We start from the raw sequence: 16,651 nt of genomic DNA, 5'->3' as shown, positions 1-16,651 counted from the left end.
GTCACAAAGGACATCATCCATCATGTGTCCAGCTTACTCGGTACAGTGAGCAGCGAATCGCTAGATAGGTGCCTTTAGCTTACGGACGATCACCTAGGTAGATAAGATATGAACCTATCCAATGGCTTTCTTTCGCTGCCAGGATGGATGGCCAGCCAGCAAGCAGATTGCGCATGAAAATTGATGATCTCCAGCTTCAAGGCGAGACGATTAAGATGAGGGTTCTGAATACCCTCCGCTAACTTACTGAGGCCTCCATATTTCAGGGCATGTGAACGCTAATAGCACGCAAGGCATAGTCGCCTTGGTAATGCCAATGGAACGACGCTGGTTGTAGGGCTGGGTGCATTAAGAGGCAACCTGCCCACCTTGGAAAGGATAGAAGCAATCAATTGCGATGATAGTACTCCGTACCTAGGTACTCCTTACTGCAGGTACCTACAAGGCGCACCCTATTGTTAAATAGGGCTTAAGTAAAGGTTATAGGCTATAACAGGCTATTAATATAGTCTATAACCTAGTTACAGTTAAAGGCCTATAACTTAATATTATCTTATTGAAAATAGCCCTTTTTCTTATTAATTAGATTATTATAATTAATAGCTTAATATTATATTATAGATCTTTAATAATTAATAGGTTATTAACTATATTAATAGCCTATTAGTTAGATTAATAAGTCTAATTTACTTAATAGTCTATTTAGTACTATAGCTATTAATTAATTACTTATAGAGATATCTATATCTATACCTATATCTATACCTATATCTATACTTACCTTTTAATATATATTAAAATTATAAGTTCTTTTATAATAGTAACTAGATTACCTAGTTAATAATCTAGTAGTATAATAATTAATTTAATACTTTAGCTAAAGCTATAAGTAAACTATATAGCCTTAACTTCTTAAAAAAAAAAGGCTTTAAAAAAAAGTCTTATAATATTTCCATTTTACCTTTTTAATACCTATTATAATTAACTTTTAATACCTCTATAAGCTACTTTAAAGTTAGGCTATTAATAGCTAATTATTAAGGTATCTATTACCTTAAATAGCCTAGTTAGTATTTTTAAGCTTATTAACTAAATTACGCTAAAAGTAATATTAATTAAAATAAAAGAGAAATAGTTTATAAGCTATTATAAGCCTATTTAAATTAATAGCTTATCTTTTAATAATAACTAATATAATTAATTGTTTTTTAATAAGCTAATAAGGCTAATCAGGCTAGCTAAAAATCGCCAAAAACCTGGCCAAGGACCTATTCAGAAGGGGGGGTCGCGCGCGAAGGTAGTTTTGTTCTGCTCAGCCACGAACTTAAGCGAAAACTCGACAACTGCTTCCAGGAATGGATCTTGGATATCATGATCCACAAAGACTCAGCCTCACCTGCAATTACCGGTATTGCAGGTGCGGTTTCTTCCCTGTCAGCATCCATCAGATGGATCCGGAGATGCCTTCAGCCCAGGGATCGTAAATGCCTGAGCCACACTCCTTTGCAACCAATTATCCATAGCCATTCATGGTGGCACCCCGCTAGTGGAGTGCCTAAGTGCTAAAGTCCCGTCCCCCAAAGGTGGCATACGGCGCTCTCTGCTCAGGCTGACAGCCCCAGGGCCCCCAGTCTGCCCACTGCCCACTGCCCCGTCAGTTGTCAGTCGTCAGTGGAGGGTCCCGTAACTACCTAGCTACCAAAGTTGGTAGGTGTCGCAAGCTAATTAACCAGGACCTCCTCCTCCTCGTCCCGTCCGTCACCGTCGCCTACTTTCTCTTCTTACATAACTCTCGTTATCCCAGAGGCTTCACCCTCTCAGACCTACTATAACACTCTTTGTGTGAGACCGAATTGCCGTGCGGGTACATATCTTCTCGTCTTATCAGCCAAAGACAGACTCGATCTTGTCTTCGTTTCCCCTCCAGCTTACCATCTCCAAAACCCAAACGGGTCGCTTTCTACCCCGCCAAAACGGCCGCCATGAGTTGTAAGTTGCGACTATTCACAGCCTTGTTCCCCTCCCCGCTCTGGCGATTTGGCCTTTACGTCTGGTGTCTTGCTTTCCAGAGGCCCGTCCTGCTGGTTGATTTTTGCACCACCCTGAATTATATGCTGACCACGGTCGTCATGTGCAGTCGCCGGCATGCTGAACAGGCTTCATGGCCAACCCGAGAGCTACGATAAGAAGTGCGCCCGAACTCCCCTGTCCCTCGATCACAAATCCGATGATTCCTAACAAATGCTTTCTTCTGTAGAGCTAAGTACAGGTTTGGTCGAACACTCGGTGCTGGAACATATGGAGTCGTCCGGGAGGCTGACGGCCCAACTGGCAAGGTTGCCGTCAAGATAATTCTTAAACGAAATGTGAAGGGAAACGAACAGATGGTCTACGACGAGCTGGAGATGCTTCAGAAACTCAAGCATCCTCACATTGTCAAGTTTGTTGACTGGTTCGAGTCGAGAGTAAGCTCATCCAACCCCAAATCTCCATCCCGACCCCCACTCAGGTCAGGTTCTTGGGAAACTAGCTGAGTTCACTACCCTCCCTCTCTGTTTCCCACATGCCATGTTGCTTACATTTTCCGTGTCTTCAGGACAAGTTTTATATCGTGACACAGCTTGCTACCGGCGGTGAGCTCTTTGACCGCATTTGCGAGCAGGGCAAGTTCACCGAGAAGGATGCCGCTGAAACTATTAAGCAAATCCTACTTGCTGTCGATTTCCTTCACAAGAACAACATTGTTCACAGAGGTACAGTGCTTCAAACGGCATATCTCTGGACACCAACTAACCCGGTTTTCAGATCTCAAGCCCGAGAACCTCCTTTACCTAAGCAAAGATCCCGATTCCGACCTCGTTTTGGCCGACTTCGGTATTGCCAAGATGCTCGACGGAAAGGGCGAGTCTCTCAAGACCATGGCTGGCTCTTTCGGTTATGCTGCCCCCGAGGTGATGCGCAAGGAAGGTCATGGAAAGCCCGTGGATATGTGGTCCATGGGTGTCATCACTTACACTTTGCTCTGTGGTTACTCACCTTTCCGCAGTGAGAACCTTCAGGACCTTATCCGGGAGTGCACTGAGAACTCGGTTGTCTTCCACGAGCGATACTGGAAGGACGTCAGCAACGATGCAAAAGACTTCATCTTGCATCTGATCAACCCAGATGCTGATCAGCGTTGGACCAGTGAGGTAGAGTATCACCGTCGTCACGAGGGGGAATCTTTGAATTAACTTCGCGATACAGGAAGCTTTGGGTCATATCTGGCTCACCGGAGAGAACGCTACCGACTACAACTTGTTGCCCGAGATCAAGTCTTTCCGCGCCAGAAGCCGGTTCAGGCGCATCATCGAGAAGATCAAGCTCCAGGCACGTATCGAGAAGCTCAAGGCTATGGAAGAGGACCCGGAGAACTCGGATCTCTCAGCTATCTTCTCCGAGGTCGCCAGAGCAAAGCTCGCTGATGACAAGGAGGAGAAAGAAGTTCTCCGTGTCACTCAAGAGGTCGAAAAGGATGCCAAGCGTCGAAGTTTCCAGGCTTAACAAATCTATTGTGAATCCCAATCAATTGCAGAAAATTTCACACATATTGGACAGCATCACGGTGGGCGACCTTGGCACATCGCCGACATGGATGGCAGCCTGAGTCCTCACAAGATGCACGAAGAAAGGGCAATAACACGGATGGAAAAGACGGGTCGGACTTGGTCGCAAAGACTGATGCGGCGACTCCTTGGGTTGAAAGCGTTGTTATTTTGTTTCGGAAATATTCTTTGGGATTAAAAAAGGTGGGAATTGAATGCCTCCGATAAGTTATAACCCAAATGAGTTCCATGTTTTTCACTCAGATCATAGTGCAGAGTAGATAAATGCTCTATATTCGGTAGCCTCCCAGTGGACCAACAATCTTGTGTGATCTTCCCCTGACTTTTCCGTCATAATAAGCTAAAAAGATCCAGTCTTTGGTGTGCTAATACAAATGACCGTCGTTATTCGATCCCGAGCCACGCGTCAAGCGTATCATCTCTCCTCGTGATATCATTCAATCTCATAAGCATACATACATGATGAAAGGAGCATCCATCCACCTTCACTGTCATAAACATTGGGTCGACAAAGGTAACCCATTTAGCGACTGATATGAGTAGAGTTTAGTTGTTCATATCTGCCGAAGCACTCTCGCGAAGTTCGGCATACCGACGCGCGTCGAATCGCTTGCGTTCCCAGCCTTTCGCACGGAGTCGCTCTATCCGTGCCTGTAGCTCCGGTGAACGCATCTTGTCGGCGTTCGGCGTAGTGGACGCAGAAGTGACCGTCGTCACGGTGGCAGACAACGGAGGTATGTCTTCACACGGTGAGGTAGTGTGCTGTTGGCCGAGCTCTGCCTCGATGAAGTTGAGGTGTCGAAAGACTTGGCGCTGCAGGCTCGTTAAGAGGGCACTGTAGCGGTGGACAGAGCGAGCATGGCGGAAGGGGTCAAGCTCTGCGTCTGTAGAAGGGGAGGCCTCATTTTGTGCTGAACGTGGAGTGAGGATTGACCGAGGCACCTGAGTCAATGACCGCAGAGGTGCTGGTACAGGAGATGAACCTCCCCCAGAACTTTCTGGGGATGTTGAACGAGCAGGTCCTAAAAAGCTGCCTAGGCCAAGCGTTGGTGAGTCCGGACGTTCGAGAAGCTCCACGGGCACGTCGCTGAAAGTCACTCGCTTCTTCTTACGCTTAGAAGTGGGCACGCTTTGTATCGATGAGATCGATGATGCCGGAGATACACTGTGAGACGAGGTCCATGTTGACGATACATAGGAGCTCACAGAGCTATCGGCAGAGTGGAGGCTTGGCAATGTTGTAGTAGTGCCAGACGGTCTTCTCAGTAAAGCTGGACCAACGGTTGAGTCTGCAGCATTGATGAGCGTTGAGGCACGTTGATAATGGTCCCGAGCCTGGTTGAGTAGTGTGGTTCGCGCTGGGGCGGCTTGATGAAGTGCACGAGCAAGCATCTCTTGTGAGTTGGCTGCGTAAAAGTTAAGATATATCAGATATGCTGGCTCAACAATGCTCTGATTCTCATTAGAATTGTTTTACAATTGTTGATAAAAGATAACTTACGAAATCTTTGAGATTGTCCAGGATTTCACTGCAGCGGGTTGCACAGGGACGATAACGGCGGTTAAGATATTCTCTCTTGACATCCGAAATCACCTTCGCCCACTCTGTGGAAGTGTAAGGCAGAACGTGCAGAGTCTCTGACAGAGCCTGGGGAAGCCATTCCGGTGAGTTAGTCTCTGTGACTGAAGCACGGCATGTCTCCATCCGTGGCGACATGGATAGTGATGAGGTTCGTGAAGGCCAAGACGACGAAGTGGCTGTATGAATTGGTTGAGGCAGCAAAACAGCCATGGCGACAAGTGATATTCTTCAGTCAAGGTAGCCCGAAGGCTCGTGTCTGGAGCTATGGTCGTGGTCTAGAGGCAGAATGGATGGGGGGGCGGTTCTGGGGGCGTTACAATATAAGAGTCCGGACTGAGAGCGGCGGCGCGCGTGGCGTGGCCAAGGTTTGTGTGGCCAATATGCCAATATTATGTTGCCAAAATGATGCCTTATCAGCTCAGCTCCTCGGGGTCAGTCTCATGAGTGTGTGCGAACTGGGGCCCAAGGTATGGCAGAGTGACGTGAAAGTGTCTTTTATGGTCTCCCCTGGCAGGTAGGGGCAAAGAGAGACAATTCTGAGTCGTCCCGTAAATTGATTGGTAAGACAACGAAGGTATCGAGAAAATAGTTCCGTGAAACGAGGTGTAAGTGGGAGCCCCAGTGTTGTAAGAGCTGCACAGGGAATTCTTGACAACTCGTCGAGATATCAAAGACAAATATCAAAGCCTCTGAGGCCGATCGAGGAGTACCTTCACGTTAGAAGACGAAAACAAGTCGAAAAATACTGAAAACCGTGCGATGATGGTGGTTGAGGGTAGTTAAGAGATGGACTGGAATTCAAGATATCCAAAAGCGGTTGGTGTTGAGCATATAAGCGCCACATCGATGAACCATCTAGCCAGTGCCAAAGTTGTCCAGGTGACAAGCACAAATCAAATATTATAGCGTCGATACCACTCCGTCGTCGGGAATACCGATCTCTGGGCAATGAAGATCATTGCTGGGCTGGGTCTCGTCCTTTGTGTCAGCGGCGCCGAGCTCTTCGCTGGTTGCCAGGCGGTTTCGAAATAGTTCTGAGAACGATGATGCCGTTGAGTCGTTTTTGGCCAGACACTACGAAAGATCGAGGTCCCGGCAGAGGGCCAATAGTATGGCATCAAAGAACAAAGGGTAGCAAAATCGGCTCAAAGTGGACGTGACGGCCAAGAGTGTCTGTCATACGTCGGTCCTCGGGCCAACAGACACTAACACAGATAGATATAAGCACCACTCGGTATGGACTCACATAGCACACACGATCCGGGGATGACAGGTTCAACCTCAATATCAGCCCTCGCCATTTTTTGAAGACAGGGACTGATCTTGTTCTTGAGACCCTATTCAGCTACTCGTGTATTGGGCCATCCCCTGCCTGCATGGTTCCTGTCCAGCTGCATTGCACCCACCACTACCACTCCAAGGGTCTTTCCGTACTCTTATTTCCTATCCCCACAGTACTACTGAGCAATGAGAAAAACTCAGCAAGAAGAGCAGAGTGGTCCCACGCTCTTGTGAGAATCAATCAAGCCAAACTGGGGATGGAGGTGCCGCGCCGGCTGCACGAGCCTCAGACCCTTCCGTGGTCCAGCCCAGGGGACCCACCGGGCCGTCTCTTGTCGTGCCGTCCTCACTCCCTCTCTAGTAGTCTTAGTTGGGCTGATGGGTTGGCCAAGAAAAGAAACCCATCTTCAAAGAAGCACCATGCTACTCCATAGACGGCACAGGTGGAAAATGTGATGTAAAGAGGGGGATATGAATGAAACATCCACACAACAGAACAAAATGCACACTGTCGAACTGCGCTTGCAGTCACTCGATTCGGCTTTGTCGGCCTTGTGGCGTGAACGACAAACGCCAGTGTCTCGGTTCCAGTAGGTCGGGATCCTGAGGCCGTCTAAACGGGCACTTGAACCAAACCTCAGAGTTCCCCTTCCGACGCAGGGGTGGTCATCAGGTAGCAGCAGAAACTTAGAGCCCCCTCCCGACTTGATTGACGATAGTTGCGACTTCGGGTTGGCCTGATGCAATGGTCACTTGCGGATGCGGCTATTGATCCGCCACATCCTGGGTGCGTACGACCCGGTACCTGCGTCTCTGGTAATAAGACTTCCTCGGCTTGTGCCCTTATGGTACGTAGTCTCTCCAGTCCTGTGTTCGTCTTTGTTTCAACTTCGGGGTCGCCATCCAAGCCCCTCTGCTCGAGAACGTCGGCTGGAGCCGTAAGCGGGGAGAGATTGGTCGCGGCCTGACGTCCAGTTTATTCCGTAAATGGAGGATTACCTCTTTGCTCACAAGACGTGCGCAGTCTCCATTGTTGCTCGTTCGTGGTAACGTCCTCAAAAGCCCCAGCGTTGGAGGCTGGATGCTTTTCAACAGATAGGTAGTAGAACCCTAGAGCACCGCCGTGTCGATCGGAAGCGTACTGTTGTCATAGTGTTTGTTGTAGAGAGGAACAAACGTGGCTGCGCTAGGCAAAGGGGAAACAGAAAGAGAAAAACAGGCGACTACGATTGGCTTCACGGAACAACGTGTTTCCCCAACTTTGATACCCATGATTGACAATAAGTGGAATCATCCATTCATGTGAACAGTGACTTTGTGAGATGATCGTCCTTTCTATTAAGACTCGACGCCACGGCCATCGTTTTTAACTGTTTTATTGAGGTTCGTCACAAAGAACTCATACTGTCGAACTGCTGTGAGCTGGCTCTTCCGTCCCTGGAGTCGCCTCGACTGCTGCTGGTGTGGTTTCAGGGTTGGCATCCTCAACTTCTTTCTCTGCATTCTTTACCTCATCGCCCTTGATACCATGGACAACCCTCAGGCCCTCGGCTTGTCTGGTCATCTCGTCAAGCTCTCGCTTGCGCTGAAGCCGAACCTTGATCTCCTTGGCCATGTCGGACATGCTGACAAGAATACCCTCCTTCTCGGGATGGCCTTCTTGGAGTCCCATCTCCTTAATCTTGACATTGCCTGCCTTGACTTCGTCTTCGCCAAGGAAGATAGCAAATGGCACACCATTGGCCTCGGCGGCCTTGAATTGTGCGGGCAGCTTAGGCTTAACTTTGTAAAGAAACTCTGCCTGTGACAGATAGCACAGTTAGTCCTCTGTTCCGTGGAACAGTAAGGTTCGTGGGGAAAGTCAACTAACCTTGATTCCAGACTCCCATAGCTTAGCGCACACTGACATACGTTCTTTCAGATATCCCTGACCAAAGGCCATGACATAAACATCGACATCATTGTTACGCACAGCAGCATTCTTCTCAGCGGCCATCTTGGCCTTGGTGATAGAGAAAATCCTGTCGACGCCAAAGGAGATACCGACGCAGGGGATTTGGCTCTTGCCAGAGAACATGCCAACAAGGTTGTCGTACCGGCCACCGGCAGCCACACTTCCTACGCCGACCGTGGGGTCATCGGAACGGTCGTCATCCTCAGAGCCCTTCTTACCCTTCTTCTTGGAAGGCTTAGACTCAGCATTCTCCTGCCCAGGTGTGACCTCAGGAGCAGAGCCCTGGGTGACGACCTCGTAGATAAGTCCGGTGTAATAGTCGAGGCCTCGAGCCAAGCTGAGGTCAAAAGAAACTCGATCCAGGCAATCGAAGGCCTCTAGATACTCAAACAGCAGAGCAAGATCTTCCATTCCCTTCTTCATGGATTCGTTTGCGGCCAAGCTCTCTGTGCTCTGAAGCTTCTGCAGCAGATCCTGCTTGCCCTTGAGAACAACCCACTCTCCGATTCGGTCAGCGACATCGCCGTCAAGTCCCTTTTCCTCGGTCATCTCCTTTCGCACATCAGCCCAAGGCAGCTTGTCGAGCTTGTCGACGGCCGAGGAAATGGTGCGGATCTTGTCCTCGGGGACTCCACAGACTTGGAAAATACCGTCCAGAATCTTTCGGTGATTTAGCTTGATCGTGTATCCACCGTTCCAACCAAGTCCCTCAAATACTTCCGTGATGATGCGGATGACTTCGGCGTCGGGCAGCATGGGGTCGTAGGTGCCGGCAATGTCGAAATCGCACTGGTAGAATTCTCGCATGCGACCTTTGGTCATGGCAGGTTGGTCTCGGCGGTAGACCTTGGCGATGTGATATCTCTTGATGTTTTGAATCTGCTTGTTCATGGCTAGGAAGCGGGCGAAAGGGACTGTCAAGTCATATCGCAGAGAGCAGATCTCACCACCTTGATCAGCAAGGTCATAGATGAGCTTGCTGTCCTCTCCATATTTTCCAGCGAGGATCTCTCGGAGCTCAAAGACGGGGGTATCGATCGTGACTCCGCCGTGGCGCTTGAAGACTTGGGTGATGGTGTTGAAGATGTGGTCACGAATAACCATATCCTTCCCCTCCCCTTGGATGGTGTTAAGGAATGGCCTCTGCGGTACGATTGATTCGATCACTTACAGTCCTTTGTACCCTTGGGGGTCTTGAGCTCGAATTTATTCTTGGGCGCCATTTCGAGTGATGTGGGAGACTCTAGAGTGGTGGTGGTGGAAGAAGAGGAAGAGGAAGAAGCGTAGCGGGGCAGGGAAAAGACTGTGATGGAGGGGTCGAGGCTGAGGAACCTTGAATGACGATACCTCCGAGTAAGAGCAAGACAGGAAGGCGCAGGTGTGGACGACAGTGGTCTTGCCGTAATGCGGCTCAGGCAAAGGGATTTGATTGGGGCTGGTTTTGGCCTCATCTCCCTATCATTCGATGCGAGGACGCGACGGCCTCAGAGGAAATTGAAGCTTTGGAATTCACCACAAAATTTGAGGCCGATGCTCATCATGCGAGCGGCGGGACGGGGATGCCTACCTAGGTAACTAAGCGTCACACTTTGGATACTGACAGCAAGTCAATCGCGCATAAAACCTTTCCAGCGGGAGAAGCAATCGACCATTGTAGCCTAGGCTGTCTAGGTACCTAGCCCAAGAGAACTAGTTGGTGGGGCATATGGGGAGCCTACACTGCACTAATTGGCCCCGATTTACCAGTATTATCAGATCCAATACCTACCGACCTTGTGGTCTGAAAGAATAGATGACTGCGAAGTGTAAGAAAGCTTGGAGAGGAGAGGAGAGGATCTCGTATATTTACTTATACGGAGAAGAGACGATACGTATTATATCAACACAAGTTCGAGGTTTGTTATATACCTAGGGCACTGACTTCAGCGTGAAGATATCTAGACGTACAGGGTAAGCATATACTTTATGCTTTATACTTTATTAAATATAGAGGTGTCAAAACGATCCAGAACTTGAGGGAAGTTTAACTTAGAGTATTTATAGAAATTGAAAAGGCTTATGCGCTTATGGATAATCGTTGTGCGAAGTAACAAGGAGTTCAACAAACCAAGCAACGCTATAATTATAAGTCTTAACCCACAGAGCCACCCGATACTATCAGCATAGTTGCTCATTACAGGAAGTACTAAAAGACATTTACACAGAAAATGATCACAAGAGCTAGATATGTATAATATATAGATCCAATTGCTATTGTTGTTTTATTAGATCGTAGTCACGTTATAGAGTTAGTAGCCATCTATCTTTCGCCTTTTATCGTTGAGAAGGTGAAGGTACTTAACACTTGGATATATTTGTGAGGATGTTAGAAACTCATTATGTTGACAGAAGTGATCTTACTACCTAGGTATTCATACTTGTTTAATGCGACAATCCGGCACACAGGATAATTGAGAAACGGGACATCAGCCTCATCCCATGCTTCCTGAGATTACGGGACGCTCGCTGAAGTACATACGCGTCAGATTTAAAGTCCCGTTATCCTTCCGTGGACCCCACGCCCCAGAAATGGTACGCGAGCGGCGAGTGCTGTGACAGGATCTGGCATACACACCACCAACTCATATTGGATCGGAATCTTGATTCGATCCGAACCCGAAGAGCTTACCCGAAGCGAGGATGGAAATTAGGGACCAGTATCATATCAAGCTGGTGCTATTGGCTGGGCCAATCTTACCTTAAGGAACACATACATAGTAACTACTTAACAGGACAGGACAGTTCACCAAGTCCATGACGGGCTCCCAGGCAGAAAGACGACTTTGTACAGCACTAGTCTCCTGAATATAGGTATAGTTGATAGGCAAGGTATGTAGTTCATTGTCAGCGGTTAATCAAGCTTATTTGGGAAGATTTCTTGCGTCCCTACGGATACTTAATTAGTTGCATCCTATCATACAGCTCCATACATGTACGCGTACTCGGTCCCTCTTCACAGGCCCTGAGTCAAAACATGGTCTGTGGTGACCAAGCCATTAGCATGCTGACAGACAGGGATTGGCTGATGAGGAGTGTTCAAAAGATCGAATCCAGTCTCAAATATAGATCTGGAAGAATACACTCGTTTTTCCTGCGTCGTTGATCGCCACAGGCACCTGTCACGTCAAGAATCACCAGTTTTTTACTCCATACTTCAATGCCTGCTGGTCTCGTATCTCGTATCAACGACTTCCCAATACGGTAATATACTAACTGAACAAGTCTGGGCTGTAACAACTATACTCACAGCCTCCCTACCCAGTATCAAGTACATCAGTTGATGTCTGCCTATAGCAGCCAACCATCGATTCCTCTTCTTCATCTACACAGATTACTCTTTTAGCCAATGCGCGACTTTGAGAGCTCCTCTGATTTCCATGAATGTCCTCATTGGAATATTGAATCTGCTGTCCACGACCCCATACGTGAAGGTGTCTAAGTTTCGTCGACATCATGGCTGTTGATCATCATGACAAAATCGAAAAGTCTGCCAACTCTCCTTCTTCGGAGCCTCAAGGCCCATTAACAAATGCTGCCAAAGAAGACGAGTTGCAAGCCAAGGCAAAAGCCCGACCTGAGCGGACAGCAAACTTCAAAGATTACCTGGTGAGTAACCCCCTGAGGGCGCATTGTATCAGTGACACTCTTAACATTAGTAACTTGTAGCGGATATTCTCCTACGCAACAAAATGGGATTTCTTTGCGTATGCTGCAGGCTTCTTTGCAAGCATTGGAGCAGGGATTGTAAGTTGCCCCAAAACTCGGTATCAAGACAAGATCATTAGCTAACACGTCTTTTAGACGCTGCCATTGATGAATGTAGTTTTTGGTAAACGCATTTACGACTCCTACCTCTGAGTCTGTTCCTGACGACACCACTAGGGCAATTCGTTGGCAACTTTACAGAATACTTTATGCCAGGCAGCACAACATCGCAAAGTGAATTCAACAAAAGCATTGATAAGTTGGCGTTGTACATGTTCGCCCTGTTTCTGGGTCGTTTCGTGCTCAACTCTATCAACAAGGTACCTATGATCGATCAACTGACTCTTCATCCAAGCACTCGGCCTGATCTGACCACCTCTAGTTCGTCTTCCGCATGATAGGCATCAGGCTATCATCCGCCATCAGACTTCACTACCTGCAAAGACTATTCGGTCAATCTATCCATGTCCTCGACTCAATGCCTCCAGGCTATGCCACAGGCACCATCACATCTACAGCCAATGTCCTGCAGCTAGGCATATCAGAAAAACTTGGCACTTTTGTTGAATATAACTCAACCATTGTGGCTGCGATTATTGTAGCGTTCGTTAAGAATTGGTCCCTGACTCTAGTCACTTCTTCAATCATCCTATACCTTTTCCTTGTCTTGGGCATATTTCTGCCCATGATACTCAAGGTTAATGCGCTCATCACAAAGGTTGCAACACCCTTGCCCTTCGAAAACCTCGATGCTGACCAAGAATTAGGCAGAGGGCAGAGCTGGTGCGGTTGCCAGCGAAGCTTTGGCGAGCGTCAAAATGGTGGCCGCGTGCGGTGCAGAATCACGAATTTCCAGACGATACGGCCAGTTCGTCGAGGAAACCCGCCAACATGGTAAACTTCTCTCTCCCCTCATTGGCGGACAACTCGGTTTGGTAGTAAGTAGCCAAGATGGTGACTGAACTTCAAGCTGCTGACATGCGTAGTTTTTCGGGCTATATGCTGGCTTCGCACTTTGTTTTTGGTTTGGTGCAAAGTCGTACTCTGAGGGAAGATTGGACAGCGTGGGAGATGTCCTTGTGTGAGTCCGTCTATATGGTAAACGATAATGTGCTGATAGATCTAGCGTATTGCTCTCTGTTATGATTGTCGTACTTTCCCTCGAACGAACATCTACGCCGCTACTAGCTGTTGGAAAAGCCACCGTGGCAGCCTGCGAATTCTTTGTTGTTATCGACGCTCCGCAGCCTGCCAAGGGTACTTTGAAGGATCCCCAAGTCTCTCCGACACAGGATATCATTTTCGAGGATGTTACCTTTGCTTACCCTAGCCGGCCTCATGTCAAGGTGCTAGATGGCCTAGACTTGCGTATAGAGGCTGGAAAAATCAATGCGATTGTCGGGCCGTCCGGGGGAGGCAAATCGACCATTGTTGGGCTCATCCAGAGATGGTATACCTTACAGGATCAACACGTTCTTGCCAAGGTCATTGAGAAAGAGAAAAAAGGGGGTCGCAAGAACAAGAAAGAGGAGAGTGATGAGGATGTTGACGCAGAAAACGTGGTTGACAACGAGCCTGAAGAACCAGGACTTCTCGTCGAAGTCCACGGGCGAATCTTGACAGCAGGCCAATTATTGGACGACATCGATTTGAAGTGGTGGAGGTCCCAGATAGGTCTCGTCTCGCAGGAGCCATTTCTATTCAACGATACGATCTATAAGAATGTTGCCTATGGTCTGATCGGAAGTCCATGGGAAAATGAGGCCGAGGACAAGAAGAGAGAACTTGTTAGGGAGGCTTGTCGAGAATCATTCGCCGATGAGTTCATTGATCGACTGCCAGATGTAAGTTGTGACAAAACCTTTGCGAAAACCCATCAAGGCTAACACGTGCAAGGGGTTGGACACGCTCGTTGGCGATAGTGGTGCCAAACTCTCCGGTGGACAGAGACAGAGGTTGGCTATTGCACGATCTATCGTGCGAAAACCAAGTATACTTATACTGGATGAGGCCACGAGTGCTATCGACGTCCGTGGAGAGAGGATTGTTCAAGCGGCCCTTGACAGAGCTGCGAAAGACCGGACCACTATAACGATAGCCCATCGACTGTCAACCATTAAGAAAGCAGACCGTATCATCGTCTTGAAGAAGGGCAAAGTCGCTGAATCAGGTACACATGACAGTCTCATGACGATAGAGGGCGGAGTCTACTCAGGGCTTGTGCGTGCACAATCCCTATCGCTTGGAGAACCCACAGATGCAGGAGATGAGTCGGCTGAAACTGAGGACAAGCCCGTCCTGGCCAGCGTGACGAGCGTTACAGCTTCCGAGGTCGGCACGTCGACGGAGGCTCCTAAAGACAAGGCACGGAACTTCTTTGCAAGCTTTGGTCGACTGTTCTACGAGTCAAAGAATGTGTGGCCAGCGTTTTTTCTGACTCTATTTGCCGGTGCCTGTGTGGGAGCTGGAGTACCATTACAGGCATGGATTTTTGGGAAGATCATTGTTTCTTTCAACGACATAGGGACTGACTCGAACCTATCCGGGAGCAACTTCTGGTCACTCATGTTCGTCGTCCTGGCTTCAGGAATCGGAATCAGCTACTTTGTAGTTGTCTTCATCGCCACTCGGATGTCATCTACGATACGCGTGAAATACCAGAAGCAGTATTTTGATGCGGTAATGTTTCAGAAAACATCATTTTTTGACCATGAAGACCACTCTCATGGAACAATAACGTCCCGACTTGGCCAGGACCCCAAGCAACTTGAAGAGTTGATGGGACTGAACATGGCCAGTGTCTTTGTCGCTCTCTTCAACGTGGTTGGGGCAATATCGATTGCGTTCGCTTTCGCATGGAAACTGGCTCTCGTCTCATGCTGTGTCGTGTTACCCATAATGATCGTTTCAGCGTACTGGCGCTTCAAATACGAGCTGGCATTCGAGAAGATGAACAATGATGTCTTTGCAGAGAGCTCAAAGTTTGCATCTGAGTCAATAGGAGCATTTAGAACGGTTACTTCGTTGACACTGGAAGATTCGATTTGCCTCCGATATCAGAACTTACTCAACGAACACGTGGTATCAGCATACAGAAAAGCCAGATGGGTGAGCATACTCTTTGGTTTCTCTGATAGTGCGAGCATGGCATGCCAAGCTCTGAACTTCTGGTGGGGGGGCCGTCTTTTGTCAAGACATGAAATCGGTCTAGTTGCTTTTTTCGTCTGCTTCAGTAAGTGAACTTTATGACTTTCTGTATTCGAGTAGCGCAGATGGAGACCCAAACGCTTCTGACCCTTACTTACGTCTCACAGTGGCCATTACAAATGGAAGCGAGGCAGCCGGGCAAGCCCTTGGCTTTGGTCCAAACAGTGCGATGGCTTCTGCAGCTGCGAATCGTATTCTAAACATGAGAGAGAGCAGACCACGAGACAAGGTCTCTACCTCGCAGGAGATCCCAGATACAGATGGTGGAATGTCGATTGAGCTGGACAATATCGCCTTCAAGTACCCGACCAGGAGCACACCCGTATTCAAAGGATTGAGCCTGAAGATTGAGAAGGGACAGTTTGCTGGCCTCGTAGGCGCCTCAGGCTCAGGAAAGTCATCGATCATTTCGTTACTTGAAAGGTAAGTTGCTCGACACGACATGCTTTTACATTGTACCGTGGCTGAGGAAACAGATTTTACGACTTGGACAAGGGCCGGCTCCTCCTAAATGGCAAGGATGCTACCGACATCAACCTGTACGAATACCGAAAGTACTTTTCTCTCGTGGCCCAAGAAGCCACCCTCTTCCAAGGCACCATCAAGGAGAATATCTTACTTGGAGTCGACCCCTCAGCAATCACCGACGAGCAACTACACCAAGCGTGCCGTGATGCGTCGATCCACGATTTTGTCGTCTCATTACCAGAGGGCTACAATACAAACATTGGATCACGTGGTGTATCGCTTTCAGGTGGTCAGAAGCAGCGCGTGGCGATTGCTCGCGCTCTGATTCGCGACCCAAAAGTCCTACTTCTCGATGAAGCTACGAGCTCCCTTGATTCGGAGAGCGAAAAGCTTGTCCAGTCGGCATTCGAAAGAGCTAGTGAAGGACGCACGATGCTCGTGGTAGCACATCGACTGGCCACAGTGCAGAATGCTGATGTGATCTTTGTCCTGGGAGATGGCCAATTATTGGAACAAGGATGTCATGCAGAGTTACTGAAGAGGCGGGGCGTCTACTGGAACATGGTGAGTACATATTCTTGCTCGGCGACTGAGATGGATGGCGGGAGTGTGCTAATTGAATATAGTGTCAAAGTCAAGCCTTAGATCGTTAAGAATGGAAGCGAGTGCACAATGAAACTACCCAATCGCTCTCTACTCTATGTTCTATCCTGGAAAAATAAAGGGCATGGATATAACAAACTCCTGAACTCAACTCCCTGCTCTCGCACCTTGTGTAAATGTCTGGAGCCCTGTTGTAGATGACATCAA

The 16,651-nt window shown here is 48.2% G+C and overlaps 4 protein-coding genes across 4 annotated transcripts; 2 read left to right on the top strand and 2 right to left on the bottom strand.

Moving 5' to 3' along the window:
- Positions 1-2,145: 2,145 nt before the first annotated feature.
- FTJAE_10947 (CAMK CAMK1 CAMK1-CMK kinase) lies at positions 2,146-3,543 on the top strand (the record flags this gene model as incomplete). The annotated part of the gene is made up of 5 exons (XM_037343838.1): positions 2,146-2,189; positions 2,258-2,465; positions 2,621-2,753; positions 2,806-3,191; positions 3,247-3,543. 5 exons carry the CDS (start codon positions 2,146-2,148, stop codon positions 3,541-3,543), a joined length of 1,068 nt encoding a protein of 355 aa, XP_037202003.1.
- A 608-nt stretch (positions 3,544-4,151) lies between these two features.
- FTJAE_10946 (uncharacterized protein) lies at positions 4,152-5,397 on the bottom strand (the record flags this gene model as incomplete). Its single annotated transcript, XM_037343837.1, has 2 exons — positions 4,152-5,057; positions 5,107-5,397. 2 exons carry the CDS (start codon positions 5,395-5,397, stop codon positions 4,152-4,154), a joined length of 1,197 nt encoding a protein of 398 aa, XP_037202002.1.
- A 1,955-nt stretch (positions 5,398-7,352) lies between these two features.
- On the bottom strand, positions 7,353-9,645 carry FTJAE_10945 (histidyl-tRNA synthetase; the record flags this gene model as incomplete). The annotated part of the gene is made up of 5 exons (XM_037343836.1): positions 7,353-7,432; positions 7,480-7,609; positions 7,874-8,269; positions 8,339-9,540; positions 9,594-9,645. 5 exons carry the CDS (start codon positions 9,643-9,645, stop codon positions 7,353-7,355), a joined length of 1,860 nt encoding a protein of 619 aa, XP_037202001.1.
- A 2,269-nt stretch (positions 9,646-11,914) lies between these two features.
- Positions 11,915-16,494, top strand: FTJAE_10944 (leptomycin B resistance pmd1; the record flags this gene model as incomplete). The annotated part of the gene is made up of 12 exons (XM_037343835.1): positions 11,915-12,067; positions 12,128-12,205; positions 12,263-12,290; positions 12,344-12,486; positions 12,549-12,884; positions 12,934-13,104; positions 13,153-13,247; positions 13,293-14,010; positions 14,048-15,398; positions 15,481-15,796; positions 15,850-16,405; positions 16,468-16,494. The coding sequence occupies 12 exons, from the start codon at positions 11,915-11,917 to the stop codon at positions 16,492-16,494; spliced, it is 3,972 nt and encodes a 1,323-aa protein (XP_037202000.1).
- Between the last annotated feature and the right edge of the window lie 157 nt (positions 16,495-16,651).

This window comes from Fusarium tjaetaba, assembly GCF_013396195.1.
Source record: "Fusarium tjaetaba strain NRRL 66243 chromosome Unknown NRRL66243_c0000263, whole genome shotgun sequence".
NCBI lineage: Eukaryota > Fungi > Ascomycota > Sordariomycetes > Hypocreales > Nectriaceae > Fusarium > Fusarium tjaetaba.
Note: the sequence above shows the minus strand (reverse complement) of the source record. Positions and strands in the feature narration are given on the sequence as shown.